The 17390-nt window shown below is 41.5% G+C and overlaps 1 protein-coding gene across 2 annotated transcripts in view; it reads right to left on the bottom strand.

Moving 5' to 3' along the window:
• Positions 1–17390, bottom strand: part of CDH22 (cadherin 22) — a 231779-nt gene that overhangs the window by 6003 nt on the left and 208386 nt on the right. The window contains exons 7-11 of one of the 2 annotated variants that reach the window (XM_072111991.1): positions 11257–11510; positions 9342–9475; positions 7330–7451; positions 5718–5835; positions 3692–3943 (exon numbers count right to left, since the gene is read on the bottom strand). In XM_072111991.1, the coding sequence (XP_071968092.1) occupies positions 3692–3943; positions 5718–5835; positions 7330–7451; positions 9342–9475; positions 11257–11510 (880 nt within the window). Of the gene's footprint in view, positions 1–3691; positions 3944–5717; positions 5836–7329; positions 7452–9341; positions 9476–11256; positions 11511–17390 lie in introns of those variants that run through there. The other variant, XM_072111993.1, reaches the window with a different exon arrangement.

Raw genomic sequence — 17390 nt, 5'->3', positions numbered from 1 at the left:
ACCTGGCCATCCCAATGAAATTCACTGGGTTTAGAGGAAATTCAGAGCTATTCACACCTCTTTGTCATAAAACTAAAATTCTGAAGCCTCAGACTCCAGAGCATTGATCTGTGTGGATAAAACCCTGATTTATGAACCTACAGATGACTCTATAAATAACTGGAGCTATGCCATGCTCAGGAATAAACCCCTATTGACTTTGACTGTCACAGAGACAGGGGCTGAATTTTGATTTCTCAAGGCTCATCTGTTTGCTAAATCTAAATGGCATACAGGCCCAGAGGACCCTTTTGATGAAAAATGGAATGGATTTATGCTCCGTAATATGTTCAGAAGATTTTATTTAGAACCTACCTGTATATGACACCTATTTTTGATACTATACTTTATGACTGTAGTCCAGATTATGAAAGGAGTGTACAGAAGGTACACTCACCTTAGGCTACATGCACACTGCCATGTGCTGTGCCATGATCTGGCCGCTACTGCACTCCATGGAGGCCAGATACCATACAGTGAGCACATTGGGGCTCATTTACTAACCTGTCCGCTGGAGTTCACCGAACGTGCATTGTCCGACGATAATGCACTGTGCCACGATTCTCTAAGATTGTGCGCCCGAGATCCTGCATGTGTCGCTTCCTTGCTCAGGTCCCACAGAGTTCACCATTATTTTACTGGTGCATGTGCAAGTGCATTGTCTAGCGACTTAATTTGAAAGTTAAATCCTGCACTCAGCCGAATCAGTCGGTCCCCCAATCTGTGTCGCAGGGAAGCCAGCGCAGCTGCGCCAGAAAACGTTTGCGTGCAACACAATCCCAGCATAGACACCTATTAAATACCTGTCCAAGCCATGTAATCGCCTAAAAAGTTGCAAAGTCTGCCAAAAGAGCAGCGCGCGACCCTTCCCCATTGTGTTTCACGGTAATGTGTCTGAGCGGGGCGGCTGCACAGCAGAGGATAGAGCAAGACCTATTTTTGGCCTGTTTTGTGGTGTGGCCACTCTTAGCTTCCTATGGAGAGGGGAGGGGAGAGCAGCTCTAACCCTTCCCGTATCCTCCCAGCTTGCAGTTCATGGCACACTGCGGCTGCTAAGGCAGTGTGCATGTAGCCTTAGGGTAGCAGTTACGCCATACAAAGAGGATCGGTACTATATATCATACGTTATAGCCCTGGTTCTGATCTGGCTTTCTCCATATTACATCTTTTTCATTTCACTATAAAACTCTTAGGGATTAAGACATATCATAGACACATTATATGGTGAGGTGACTTTGCACGGCTTCAATCAACAATGTCATCATGGCCATGGGCAGATTTGGTATTTCTGGGGCCCCCAATATATAATACAATATAAATATGGAGGAGCTAGAAGTCTATTGTTCTACCATAGCTCCGCCATAGCAGTATACAGTATTGGTGTCCAAAGTGATACATCATTGTGGGGCCTCTTGATCTTTGGGTCCCCAAGCAATAGGTTGCTTTATTGGTAAATTTGCCCCTTATTATGGTTAACTTCTCGGTGCAAATGGACATAGCTGTGTGTTCAAGGCAGCAGTGAGTTCAGAGTATCATCATATAAATAAGAATTTCCTAATAAATTAGGTCAGAAAAAGATATCAGTCCATCACTCGTAGTGGCCATGTAACCACTTTCATGCTGGGGTCAACAGTGATAGCTATGGAAAGGAAAAGGAGGGAGCTCCTTCACCATTACCAATCCTGTAATGTGATTGCAGGGTGCTGATGGCTGTCTCCCTGTGGCTCCTGGGTGCCATAAACTACTGCCTTTAAGATATTTCAGGCGCATGTTCTAATATATATCGCCTGTCAGCATAATGTACTGAGTTGCAAAAATGCAGTTTTTCTTTCCAATCTTAGTAAAAAAAATATTAAAACATTATGAATAATTCCAGTATACAGTAATATTTATATATATATATATATAATGAATAAATTAAAAATTGTCTCCTTCTGTTAAAAATAAGCATCAGTTTGCATACAATGACCAAAAAATGTGTAGACAAAGTTATGGTTATTAGAAGGTAGCAACAAAAAAAAAAATATCAAAGAATTAAAGAAAAAAAATTATTTTGGCCCAAATATTATAAAACATTTAAAAACCTTTAATATTTGGTATCCCCGTAAATATTTGACAGGTGAGAAATAGCCTCAGAGTCAAGGGGTTAAAGGGATAAAATTTGGGTTAAAGAGTGAATCAATTGGCTGTAGCTTCAAAAAGGGGCAACCAGGGCTTGTTACCCAAGCATGACTGTCATGGGGGCGCCAGCGAGCAGGTTTTATGTGTATAGATGTAGAGTAATGACAGACAACTGATTCATTGCATAGCTGCAGCTGTAAGCCAGGCTCATTCTAGGTTTGATACAGAAGAGACTAGTACAGTGTTTTATATCTGGGAGATATCGGTGACTAACTCATTATTGAGCATATAACACTTAGGACTTATCATACAACCCTGACTGATATCGCTAGGTGTCCAATACGTCTGCACTATACAGGAGATTTACTACATCTCTTAAGGAGATGCCCCAAACTAAATTGGTTTGGAATTGAGATAATAAACAAAATAAATTCAGTCTTTTCTGCTCAAATTACACCTCATCCATTGCCATGTTCTGGGTTGTCTGGATGAGATGCAGGGAAATGAGTTTCTGTAGCTGGCAGTCACCCAATCTATTAATAGGGAGGAAATCTATCGGATCCACATGGACGTCCTCTCATCCTCTAGCACTATCCAAAGGGGTATATGCTGTGAATCATCCAGGCTCGAGAGGAGGCCTATCGTCATAGGTCTTACTTTAATAGAACATAAGGATGATGGCTAGATTATACTTAATTGTGATTTAGGAACTGCTCTACATTTTTTCTTCATTGGATTGTTAGGTAGGTCTTTTTTTGTTATCACCTTATCTGTTGGTCCATTGAACTCTACTGGGGAGATTTATCACTGTGTCTACCCCAGTTTTGTGTGACTTACAGTGACTACGCCACCTCCATGCCAATGCCTGGCACTCCTATCCCGTGCTGGCGTAATTTTGAAAAAAGTTTTTACTCAAAACTATGACAGGTCAGACCTAACGTAGCTTTGCCGGGCAGCCGCACCACCCACTAGGAAGCGAAGGGTCGTGGATGTCAGGAAGCAGGGGGTTGTGGTCACCATCATACTCCGGCACAGGGGCTCTCCCCCTAGGAGTCCAACAGCTAAAAACATATATCATTAATGGAGATGTGTGAGAGGCCATATATTCACTGATACAGTAAGAATACAGAATAATATGCTGTCCTGTACAGTATCTCTTTCAGTATTTCTTTCAGTAACAATAGGTGATAGAGAGACCTCCTGAGCAAGAGACCCCCATTATACCAATATAGTCAAGTAGGGTACATGGACAAGGGTTAAAGAAACACCAAACCAAGAAATTAGGGATATAAGTAAACTGAAGATGATTTTGCCCTCACTGTCTTGAAACTTATAGCAACCAATCAGAGCTTAGCTTTCATTTTTCCAAAGCTATTTATAAAATTCATTCTAAGCTCTGATTGGTTTCCATGGGCAACTAGTTTTACAGTTCTCCTATATCCTATTACCCTATGGATAATGGATAAACCTCCTTCAATAGAAAACTTACGGTATTTAATCTAAAAAAGTAACAAAAGCATCTGTAACTTACCTACAAGTATCAAAACACACACCAACAAGGCAATAAGGGCTCCGGGGCTGAGACTTCCAGCCATCACATAGGCCGTAGTGTTACATGACTGCACTGCACCTGTGCTGTCACATCCACACACTCGAATGGTAAGAGTTCCTGTACTACTCAATGCCGGAGTACCTCCATCGACAACCAGTATCGGTAAGATAAACATATCCTGCTCCCTCCGGTCAAATGGCATCCGGTGTGTATGTACCGAAGCTGTGTTATCTGTAACAGAGGAAATATATGCTATCAATAAGGAGGAAGTTTGTTAAAAGTTAAAGGGGTTGGCCACTTAACCTCATGTTTTTTGTAATGTGTGTGTAACAGTGGGTAATTTAGGTATTAGGTAATTTACCAATATACATCTGTTGTTAGTTCTGCATCGCTTTCTTGATAGGTAAAGTGAAGCCTCCTGTTCTTTGACCCCATCAGCCGGACAGTCCTGATCATAAAATGGTGGGAGATGGAGGGTCATGTGATCTTTACTATCCATGAGCAATCACCCTGCCAGGACCTTATGATAGTATTCATGAATATAAGATCAAGCTCCTCGCAGCCAATTGCACATGGACAGTTAGAGATCACATGACCCTCATCTGTGGCCATTTTATGGTCAGGGCTGTCCGGCTGATGAGGTAAAAGACAGGAGACTTCACTTTACATATCAAGAAAGCGGAGCAGAACTATTAATAGATATATATTGGTAAATTACCTACTATCCTGTCCACATATTACAAAAACGTGAGGTAAAGTGGCCAACCCCTTTAACCTATACCTGGAGTAGGGCTGTATTATAAAAATAGTAGATGGTGAGGAATAAATACACGTAGAGAGGTAGCATCTTCAGTGACAAGGGGGTGAAAGAGAGTAAATATAAATGAAAATGGTATACAAGAATACACATATTTAAATGTAGAAGACGGGAGGATGACAAAATAAAATTTTAACATGTTTTCCCGCCTTTTTTTATAAATAAAGTTTCATTGTTGTATATTCCTTCAAGGTTTCTCTTTACCATTGTTAAAAAAAATTCTCGTTCCTTAAAAACAAAATTTGTGACTATGCTAATGTATTACGGTAGGTAAGCTACATTTTGGCCAGTGTATGCCCTCCTTCAGGATTTCTGGTTGCTCATCAGAGAATATGGCACTAGAAATGTTCACATGTAGGTTGCCTGCCTTCCTTGGTCTTTTTGATAAGTCATGTGATCTGCATGGCTCAGCAGGGGCGGGCACATGTGCGCATGGGTGTGGTTACTTTATAGAGAGGATCTAAAATTTGAAGTTAAAACTAGGGAAAGAAAAAATTCTAATGAACATGAAACTGAAAAATTTTGATATTCACTATGACCTGATTTTCTGTTATAGGAATTAGTAACTGATACTGTGAGTTGTTGGTGCTTTTATTTGGCCATGTCCACTGACTTTTTTGGTGGTCCACAAGTCCTGAATTATGGACCTTTAGGGAGTCCATGATCTACTGAATGAGATTTGTCTATGAGGAACTGTTGTTCTAGAGGCAATTCCAATTTACAGAATAGGTGTTTTGTAGGCTGTAAACAATAATTTAATACTGTATTTTTTGGACTATAAGGCGCACAAAAAAATCCTTTGATTTTCTCAGAAATCAAAGGTGCGCCTTATAGTCCAGTGCACCTTATATATGAACCGTAATGACAGACAACAGTTGGCTTGAACTGTGCCCAGGTCTGCCACCTGCTGGTCATTCATCCTTATAATCAGGTGCGCCTTATAGTCCGGTGCGCCTTATATATGAACCTAGACATTTTAGCAGACATTTATTGATGGTGCGCCTTATAGTCCGAAAAATATTGTATACATATTTAATAGTAGAGTAAAAAGTGCACTATCAAGCTTTGACCTCATGTGAAGTCAGAAGACACAATACAAACTAATTCGTTATTAGGAAGCAAATGGATGGAAATTATGAATGGTATGATCCAAGCTGATGTATGGTTGGTGACCAGCTGATGGCTCACCCTTGACATTGAGTAGAGTAAAGTGATGCTCGGCGCTGGGGTCTGGAGCAAGTCTGAAGTAGAACCGATGCCCCCCCATTGGCTCATCTCGGTCGACCACACTGATAGTCTGAATCAGCTACAGCAAAGGGAGCACACATTATTTGTCCAGGCTCAATATGGAAACATATTACACATAATGCAAGATCATTTACATTCAGAGTGAAAATACATCATTTGTTTTGTGTCTATTGGAGATATATACAAAAATATGACCAAAGTTCTTCCCGACCTGCCAGTCATGCATACTACAACTTTAACTCTTTACTGTCTGTTTCACTATATTGCTAGCTTCACATACCTGAATTTAGTCCTTAAAGGGGATTTCCCAGGAAACAAGTTAGACCCTATCCACAGGATGAGGCCTAACTTATTGGCCTTGGAAATCTGTATAACCATACCTTTGTGTATGTTGAAGCAGGACTGCGAAAATACATTTATATTGCAGGATTGTAGCTGGATTTGGAACACTGGGGGAGTCTTCTCACACTTCTGTGTTCTTTGTTACACAGATGGTTAAAACTCCCTTTAATAAACTTAGCTAGGTCGCCATCGGCTTTATCAAGTCACAGCTGAGTGTCAGCACACAAATAAGGAAAGAAGGTATCTGCAATGTAAAGCTTACTTCCCACAAACGTAGCCCGTATGTTGGCCCAATCACATGCTCCGCCCACGTTTCACAGAAGGGTTGTCCTTGCATTATACTGATATATGATGCAAGGACTCCATATACCAGCAGAATTGCAGCGCTTGTACTGTATTAAAGGACATCTACTGTCAGGATCAAACTTTTTAAAACTGAGCACACTGACATACTGGTCTGTGCCCCCTCTGGCAGGATCTGCACTTACTTTTGCTTCTTATTCCCTGTTTTTTTTTTACAAAAAAGGATTTTAAAACTATGCACATGAGCTTGAGGGGCTCCCGACTGCATAGGTTTTAATAGAGCCTGGAGCCCCTTAGACTCATTTACATAATTCTAAATCCTTTTATTCTTAAAAACAAGGGCATAAGAAAAGTGGATTCCTCCCGAAGGGGCACACACCAGAATGTCAGTGTGCTCGGTTTACATTCCATCATCCTGGTGGTAGATGTCCTTTTACTGTAACATGACCATGGCAATCATCCTCTTTTTATACTGAGGATCTATCCGTACATTGCCAATTTATTCATTTCACACCAGTGAACTACACATATCGCTAAGCACAATATCTGGACATGAGTGTGATATATGGCTTATAGCGGGTGAATATAATCTTGTAGTGACATTGGCAGTATTGCACAGTGGTGACATACAATATGTCACATCAGTGTGAGGAGTGAAGCTTCATGTACACACACATGTATATATATATATATATATATATATATATATATATATATATATATATCATGTTGAGGTGTATCACCAAAAGATATTTTCTTATAGAAAGAAATTTTATACAGAAATGTCATGTTTTTGACGTAGTACTTAGGGGGGGATGTGCAAGTGGAGATTTGTGCAGATGGGTAGAAGTAAAGATTTAAGTTAAGACCATCTCTTCTTCTATAGAGATAGATTATGGAACATTACCTGTCCTGGAAGAGCATCTTCACATACAGAAGACTCATGGGGTGAAGCCAGCTCTGGAGGATTGTCATTGACATCCAGGATGCGTATCCTCAGTGAGAGAACGGAAACTTTTTCAGGGTCATCTGTGGGAAACATATTTTGGCAATGGTTACTGATGTTCTATATTATCTCCAATGTCATAAAGAGCTACATCTTCAGAAAAATGACATCACCGTATGTCATGTAAAGGGGGCATAAGAATCCAACAAGATGTAATGACATATTCCAGTCTCAATCTCCTGTGCATGGCAGTAATTTGCGAAGCATAGGCCCACGTTAGAATAGTGGTGACAGCAGTGACAGGGTCATATTGTGGTGCCAATACCAGATTTACTTCCATAGAAGCGACTACATTGCTTTCAAGAATTTTTTTTTACTTCTTCTATGGAGACCAGGGTAGCACAGCCCACTTGACTGTTTCAAAGACATTTAAATGTGGATACCCTTTAAAGACTATGGATACCTTTGTGTAAGAAAAAGCAATAAATGTATATGTTGCTAAATTTTAGTAATAAAATGTAGCCTTTAGTACCAGATCTTGTCTTATTGACACCATCGACACAGCTATAGGTTGGAGAAAGAAGAGCAATGACTGAGCTGTCTACTGTGAGATGGGAAGTGGCTTTGTAGGGGAAGGAAAGCATAGGGAAACTCTATATCAGACTGAGCTATCTACTGTGAGACAGAAGGGGTGCATGGCAGAGGAAAGGAAGCTACAGGACTTGCAATCGCCTGTAGTAGCGGCTTCTCCATGTGGAGAGAGAGACGTTGACAGATTGTAGTGAAATATAAGCAGGAGAGTTGTGCTGTGTATAGACATACATGCAAACTGACTGGATAGGATTTTTTAAATGCATAAATGTATAAAGTTTTACAAAATTACAAAATTCTAAATGACATCTGTCAGAACTGGAATCAGGTTTCACCCACACCCGGAGCTGCCTGTTATTGACAGCTCCATTTCTGATCTTTGAGAAAGCTGGGTGTGTCTTTGCACTCGTTTTGTCTACAGCTGCGGTTTGAGTGATAAATGGCTGAACAAGTCAGTGCTGGAGATTGTGTCCATTACTGCCTTATATTCTGCCCAGCCCTTCATATGGGGCTGGTTATTCAATCTAATCTGTGTATCTAGTGCTCTTGCCATTGTGTTTCTTGCTCTTTGTGTTTTGACTTCTGCTTTGCCTACTGACCATTCTTTTGCTATACGATTCTGTACCCTTGCTGCCATCTTGCTTTTTACCCGGTTCCGTCCGACTCTGCTTGTCCGTCTGTATCTGTAGTTTGTCTCTCAGTGTTGTGTCTCTTCCAGTGTTATCCCGCTTTCCCTGTCTCTAATTTGTGTTACATTTCTGTGCATCAGTGTGAGCACTGCTCTATCTCAGTATTCCGGTTGCCTGTCCGCTCCATCATCCAGCAGCTGCCAGACAAAGTAAGTTTTCTTATAGGGTCACTCAAGGACCATGAGTTAGGTTCCTTATAGCCGGTTGGCCCTTGTCAAGGCGGGTTATCCACTGTAGGCAGGGCCTTAGCCTGCAGGGACTCCACAGGGTGAGTTCACCACCACTTACCTAGCCTGACAGCTAGCGTCAAGCCTGCTTGTGGTTGAGCGGTTGCTGGACAGGTAGTGGCAACATCCTTAATTTTATTGCCCCTGAATAATTTGTTGTTTGTTTTAATATCTGCTCACCCCTTTGATATGACCCCCTGGAAATTAATATTTATCTCTAAAAATAAAAGATTACCCCTTATCATAAATTTCTACTAGGTAACAAGTCCTCTATCATGTTGAGGGGGCACAAACTGAGTTTCAACCCAGATAAAGACCTGATTCATATTGAAAAGCAGATATCCACCACTGAGGGGTTAATTATGACTATTTACCATACATGCTGAGTACATAGGGACTAATCTATTCATTTCTGCAAAACCCTAAGAATAATGATCTTACCAGAAAATGATTGATTGGTTCTTACCCGCTTCCTTGGCCTGCACTGTCAAATTGTGCCACCCGGAGGTTTCACGGTCCAGGGCTTTGGTTATCCTGATTTCACCAGACTCTTCATCAATTTCAAAAATACCATCATCCGAGGATTTGTCCAGTGTGTATCTGGATGACAATGACAAACAGGTTTTGCCTTTAAGAAGTGATGGAATAAGTAAAAGGTAGCGGCACTTCATAGATCACGGTGAGTTCAGTACAGAAAACAATGTCTCTGGCTTTCACCGGGAAATGTTGGGTGTAGGGGGTAAAGATCTTCTGTACTCAGGAAAGGTATCCCCATCCATCTGAGAACACCTACCTGCTCAGATGAAACAAGTCTATATAAGAATGATGAGAGGTTCCAGGGGGTGTATGGTACAACCATAAGACCATAATTCTCTAAGCCTGCACTGGTCTTACTTCACCACATCTCCTACCCCTTTTTCTTTTTGTAGTATCTAACCAAGAGATGGCTACTAATGTCACTCAGAACAGAGGGTGGAGGCTGTAATAAAAGTTCTCTCAAGGTTTGGACCATCATGGATGATGGGAATGACTCTCCAAAAGATAATTCTTTAGGAGAGTATCAAGCAAAGCAATGTTCCTTTGTTTTTTCATTAAATGTGTTAGTCCTACATTACACAACATCATTCTCTTGTAATTATGTTGCAAAAAAATCCCATTTGCCTACAAATTTCTACCTTTGAGGGCTGGGGCATGCTGTATTTGCCAGGTTTGTTACTCAAAGTTGGGGACCTTTCCAATCAGAGGAGGATTTGCCATTTCTAGGGTCTCAAAGAACATTTTGTCTGGGGCAGCCATAATGTACAGTTCTTCTGTGAGTAGAAGAGCTTTACAGTATTTTGGCATCCTGTGGAGGATAGCTTAAATGGGTTAGGATAGGGATAGGGACTAACTTACTAATCTGTAGGGGTCTGAGAGATGAGACCTTCACAGATCACAAGAACGGGGGTTTCAAGGTACCTCCGTCGGACCCCTTGCTGCTCCCCCAGATGAGTGGAGCAGATGGCCGTGCATGGGCGGGCTGCCCCATTCATCTCTATGGAGCTGCTGGAGATTATCTCGGACCCTCTGTTCTTGTGATCTGTGGGGGTCTCATCACTGAGCCCCCACCAATATGCAAGCTGGGCCCTATCTTGTGTATAGCACCTAACTTGTTTTGTGGGAAAACCCCTTCAAAGCACAGATGGACAATAATAGTAAGAATCCCACTTATTTTATCAACTACTCCTGACGAAGCATCAGCAAAACGCGCGTCGGTGTGTAGTTTAGTGGCCCCCTCAGGATTCCCCATTGAACCTATCATCATGCTTTCGGGTAAGTATTAACTATTCATGTGTATTGTGGGAGCCGGAAGGTACCTCCGGTCTCCACTCCACTTAGGATTGATTGAGTATAGTAATCTTTCTTATACTCCCATCCGCACTATTAATTATTGATCAGACCCATGAGTCTGAATTGTTACTGATCAATTTTTTGGTTCCTGCGCTTCCTGGGGGCACTTGTGTATTCCATGGTTGCCCCTATTTCCATCAGGGGCCACTTGTTTTCCCCTTTTTTCTTTCTCTCTTATATGGTATATATTTTTGAACTGTATGTATTATCACTTCAATAAAGTATAATATCAAGTTTTATTGATGATTTTTTGCGGCTCTCCTTTTTTGGGTTTTTTATTTTATCAACTAGTCTAGGAAAATTGGTTCCAACTAAATTGGTATAAATGGTATTGTTGGCCTGTGGAACTGTTTGACTACTATATTATAGGTAGGCAATATATGACCTGAATGATCTACTAGAAAGTAACCAACCGGACAGTATACAGAGTAAGACTAGTTGTCAATCCATGCATACTTTCATGCATACTACTTTTCCATTTAACATGATACCTGATGGAGTTGTTGGCTTTATCTGGGTCGGTAGCTGTGATTGCCCCGATCACAGACCCAACGTTCGCGTCCTCTGACACTTCTATGATTCCACCCAGAGGGTTAAATTTCGGAGGTTCATCTACATCCAGCACCGACACCTTCACAATGGCTTGATCTCGAAATGTCCCCAGATCAGAGAAACGAGGATCTAAAAACCGGTTCTGTGCCTCCAGAACCAATGAATGCTCCTTCTGGGTCTCAAAATCCAGGGGCTGTAAGACATTGTAAAGAAGGAAGACTTGTTAATAATGGGTTACCTAGCCAATGTTCCCCAGCGGTGATGATATAAAAAAGTCATACATAATTTCAACATGACAACAGTAAATAGATGCAGATATCAATTACCCGCAATCACCTCGGTGTCTGTGCCCTTATTTAGAGCTTGTGATAAATGGATGTGCTCAATATTTCTGCCTCCATCGGATTCTAGAATATCCTTATTAATGATTGCCTCGTAATTACTTTAAGATAAAAAGACATTTCTCCAGCCTGGGAACGTAAATGATGTTTCGTCTTGAGTCGGGAGGCTCACGGGCTATGTTGGCCACATCTGAGGAAGCTAATAATTGTAATTGTGCACATGTCAATGCAGCCTACTACATAAATCACCATAATATATTCTGCAAATCAACTGAATATTGTTGGTTTCTACAGACGGGAACCTGTGGCGCTAATGGGTATTTAAAGTGGACTTGCTGATTTGAGGAATATAATTAAAATGCGACTTATCGCTAGGAAACCAACTGATTTTACGAAGGACCTTTTGTTACAGGTTTCATTTATTTCTCATTTTTATGATTTCATGTGATATGTGCATTTGTGTGAACGGGCTGATCAGATTTTCTACACATCTTCTTGATTTGCTGCCCACAATACAAGTTATAAAAATCAATTTGTTATAAGATTACCTTGTCCAGTCCTGTAGGTTCAAATACTGCTCGGATTATTAAAGAGAACCTGTCAACAGCAGCCCCCCACCACAAACCATACACAGTACCAGTTAGATATCTTTATACTTTACATGTTCCACTGAAGTCTCTATTCATGGGATTTGACAAACCATTCTTCTAAAAAAATTATTTTATTTTACTGTTGCTAAAGATCGAGTCATGGAGGCGGGAGAGTATGCAGTCAAGCTACCTCGTCCTCCTTACTAAGGCTGACACTGATGACTTGACTGAAGAGAATTTTCAAGGGAGGAGGAAGAAGGTGGATTTCTCTTCAAATAGCCAGCATCTCTCTCAACCCCTACCTTATTAAGGGAGTGTTTAATGATTTGCCGAGCCAAGTCACACACAAGCACTGTCACTTTCACTCCTCCCTCAGGAATTCTCTCCAGTCTTGTGGAGGTGAGCAGGGAAAAGTAAAGGAAGCTGTATATGTCTGTAGTTGAATATTAGCAGATGGTCCCTAAGTACTAGTTCCATATGAGAAGCATACCAGTAGCAGTAAAGCCTGTTAATCAGGAAGGCAGGGTAGTGCAGGGAGCAATGAAAATGCAGGACTCATTTTGATTGGACTCACCTCAGGTGAGTTGCATATAAGTTTACAAACTGATTTTTTAAAATTGCAGCCAATGAGAGGAACCATTTAGTGATAAGGGCAATGCTAATCATAGTTTTTGATGAAGAATTTATTTTGGGTGAGTTAATTTGAATGGCAGGTTCCCTTTAGGAACCCACATGCCCAGACTGGCTTGGGAATAGGTGAACCACCAGTGTGCACCTAAGCGGTGTCTGGTAGAGTATCTTTGAGGCAATCCTCGGTCCGATAACAGTACAAACAAGTGCTAGAAATAATGCTAAAACTGAAAGCAGATAGCCTTCAGATAGCCAGCATCTCTCTCCTCCTCTACCTTATTGAGGGAGTGGTTAAAGGAATCCTACCACCACGGATCTACCTATTAAGGTAGATCAGGTGGCAGTTTCCTCTAATATATAGTAGTATAGCCCCTTTTAGGGCTAATTGGTTCATGGCCCAGAACTTTTATACATTTTAATTCCCTAATATGCACATTTTCTAAAGAGGGTACTGGGGCGTGAAACTGCCACCGGATCTACTTTAGTAGGTAGATCCGTGGTGATAGGTTTCCTTTGATGATGTAGCAGAGCCAAGTCACACACAACCACTGTCACTTTCACCCCTCCCTCAGGAATTCTCTCCAGCCTCATCATCAGTCCAATAACAATACAAAGCAAGTGCTAGAAATAATGCTAAAACTGAAAGCACTTGTATTGACTATGGTAAATAGGTGACAGGTAGTATTTGCTTGTTCTGTTCAGATGGACCCTGAGAATCCCAGTGTAACACATTCCATTGAGTATTGCCAGTGCAAGCACAACTATGTTACCTAGAGTCCTAGACCACTGGTCTCCTCTGGTACCAAAATTGAGTCTCAAAAAGTCTAAAAACAGTACCATATGTTCTACAGCTATTTATGTATTTGACCAATGATCTCAGATTTGATCTGGCCTGACTTAGCTTCACCTTTTATCTCATATTTTATATGTTCTTTTTGATATGCCATCGCATGGATGTCATTATACCCATATGTGTGCCTCCCCATCTCTGAATAATGATGTGTTCTTGACCTGGATTCATGTGTGACTGGCTACTGATGACTTTATGCTCTATGGGCACAGCTTGATTAGGTAAGGCTTTGTTCGCATTGCTGTCAGAGTCTTTGTTTAAAGCCTCCGTTGGCTTTTGATGGGGAAAATAGCGCTGCATGAAGAACTATTTTTCCTTTCAAAATGACAGACATTGTGATGGAACCCAACGGGCACACTGATGGTATCTGTTGAATTCCAGATCCAACTCTGCATTGTGAAAGTGAATAAACAACTTATGTGGACTTTTACTAAGGTTCTAAAGTTATTTAGAGAATAAACCTAGGAGAAAAGCATCTCAGGTCCGCAGGATATATATGGGAAGCGAAAAGCTAAATAGTGTCTTATAATAAGATTTTCTCCTCAAATCACATTATTTTCATTGCCCTATCACTACACAAAAGACTGTCAATCATTATGTGTAGGCGGGGTAATCAGGACTCTCACTGTCAATCATGGCGTGTGGGTGGAGTAATCAGTACACTCACTGTCAATCACTGTGTGGGGGCGGAGTAATCAGGACTCTCACTGTCAATCACTATGGGGGTCATTTACTAAGGGCCCGATTCGCGTTTCCCGACGTGTTACCTGAATATTTCCGATTTGCGCCGATTGTACCTGAATGGCGCACGCGATCGGATTGTGGCGCATCGGCGCCGGCATGCGCGCGACGGAAATCGGGGGGCGTGGCCAAACGAAAACCCGACGTATTCGGGAAAACCGCCGCATTTAAAAACCGAAAATGTGTCGCTTGGGAAGCGCTTACCTTCACCTGATCCAGCTCGGTGTATTCCGGCGCGTTCAGATGATTTTCAGCGCAGCAGCGCCACCTGGTGGACGGCGAAGGAACTACCTTCATAAATCCCGTCCGGACCCGAATCCTGTGCAGAGAACGCGCCGCTGGATCGCGAATGGGCCGGGTAAGTAAATCTGCCCCTATGTGTTGGAGGGGTATTCCGAAATCTCACTACCCATCACTGTGTGTGGGTGGAGTAATCAGGACTCTCACTGTCAATCATGGTGTGTGGGTGGAGTAATGAGTACTCTTACTGTCAATCACTGTGTGTGGGAGGGGTTTTCAGGAATCTCATTACCCGTCATTGTGTCTGGGAGGGGTATTCAGGACTCTCACTGTCAATCACTGTGTGTTGGAGAGGTTTTCAAGAATCTCATTACCAATCACTGTGTGTGGAAGGGGTAATCAGGATTCTCACTGTCAATCACGGTGTTTGTGGGAGGAGTAATCAGGACTCTCACTGTCAATCACTGTGTGCGGGAGGAGTAATCAGGACTCTCACTGTCAATCACTGTGTGAAGTGGGATAACAATAATAATAATCTGTATTTATATAGCGCCATCAAATTCCTTTACAAATCATAAGGGACATATACAAATATAATATTACATAACAGAGTACAAGCAGTCATATGGAGCAATAGGAGTGAGGGCTCTGCTCACAAGAGCTTACAGTCTATTAGGACATACTTAATTCTTTACAGCGAAACTGCAAATGGCTCATTAAATCAGTTATGGTTTAAGAGGTAAGAGATTATATGATGGTCCAGCCATTATTTATAAGGGAACAATACAAAATAATTTAATAAATTAAAATTCTGCTGATTATCGGGTTTCTCTCTGTCAATCATTTAGTGTGGGAGGAGCTTTCAGGATTCTTACTGTCAGTCACTGTGCATGGGTGGAGTAATCAGGTTTCTCTCTATTTCTCAGCTTGGAATCAAGGCAATTTTTATTCTGGTATTTATTCAGAAATAATACTCCAGATCATACAACCCTATACATCACAGATCTCAGCTGTGTACATAGAAGATTTCTGATCACTGTGTGTGGCTTTCACATTCGCTCCTAGGAGTCCTACAGGGAGCAGGATCCCAAGTAAATCCCTAAAGAGCATCTATGAGAGGCAACCTTCTGTGTATATGGGAAAGCAGCTTTTCTTCTAAATGCATGGTGGAATTTATTCTGATTTTGAAATTCTGCTTTAAATTATAAAACCCTATACAGAAACCTCTGCAGAAGACAACTCCTTTAAGAAAAACACTTTTTCTGCTCAAAGAATTTCCACTGTATTTTACAAATCCCAGCTTTTCTTCCTCTACCATATCCTAGTTTCTATATAAAGATGCTATAAGAGCACCACCTAAAATCTAGTACAGACCAGTTCACTATGTCCCCCCAAAATCCCTGTAATTAAGACACATATTATCCTAATGATGTAGTATTTTCCTTCAGTTATGTAGTATTAAATGACCCATCCTTGGGGTCATCAATCTGTTCTGTTGTGTAGAGCACAATGTAGTGTAAGGATGCTACTAATAAGATCCCCTTGGTGCTGGTGGAGGTTATTTATCCCTATGTGCTAGAATAGGTTCCCATAGGACCCGACATAACAGCCGCCTCTCATTCTTGCTAGAAAGCCATAAATCACACCGATCAATACTTAGGAGTTTCCTTTAAATTAAAAAGAGCCCCAAAGTGAGAGCGACCTGATGAGCGGCAGGGATAAAACATGTGCGCCCGGGGATGACAAAGACATATCTGAAGGCAGTAGCATCTCAATTTGCAAAGTAAGCAGGCTTTAAGTATTATTGACCGGGGTAAATATGGCCGCTCTACATATTATTATTTATAGGGTACCAGTGAATTTTATCTGCTGGCATTAGAGGGGTTTATTTTCTCAAAGACCAAACTATGATAGCTTTTTTTTTTTTTTGAGTGTTTATTTATGCAATTTTTTCACAATTTTTGTCAACAAAAATAACAATAGCAAGAACATTGCAAAAATGCAATACTAGAAGAGACATTGCGGTATGATTACATAACAGAGAGGCAAACATAGGCTCATATACGATATGCAAAGAATGGCAGAACAAATCTTAATGATGATGTCATTGCACCGCAAAACACACATAACCACCCCCTCCAAATTCCCCAGCTCCAGAGTAATCCCTACACAGCTGTATGGGAAGTTTCACACCGCGTAGCCCAGATTAAATCACATTTTTAAGGACATTTGGGCAAATTTACTTACCTGGTCCTGTCGCGATTCCCCAATTCTGACTGTCCGACGGGGATGAAATCTGGCGCGATTCATGAAGGTCGTGCGCCCGATATCCTGCAAGTGTCGCTTCCCCTGCTGAGGTCCGCCGGAGTTCATCTTCTTCTTCCCCGTGCTTGTAAGTCCGTGTCTTGTGACACAATTATAAATGTTAAATCCCGCACGTAGTCCGAATCTGCCGATTTCTGTTGCGTTCAAGCCGGCGCCGATGCGCCAAAATCCGATCGAGTGCACCAAAAACCCCTGTTAAATGCGGCACAAAACGGAAATCGTCAGGAAACCCGACAAAAATGTGCACCGCGGACCCTTAGTAAATTAGCCCCATTGCCTGTGGAGATAACCCACTTACTAAAGTAAGAAGCTCCTAGCGCTAGCTCAGATGTAGCAGTGTTAAACTGTCACCGCCA

Source organism: Engystomops pustulosus, chromosome 6 (assembly GCF_040894005.1).
Source record: "Engystomops pustulosus chromosome 6, aEngPut4.maternal, whole genome shotgun sequence".
Lineage (NCBI taxonomy): Eukaryota > Metazoa > Chordata > Amphibia > Anura > Leptodactylidae > Engystomops > Engystomops pustulosus.
This window is presented reverse-complemented; position numbering and strand designations above follow the sequence as displayed.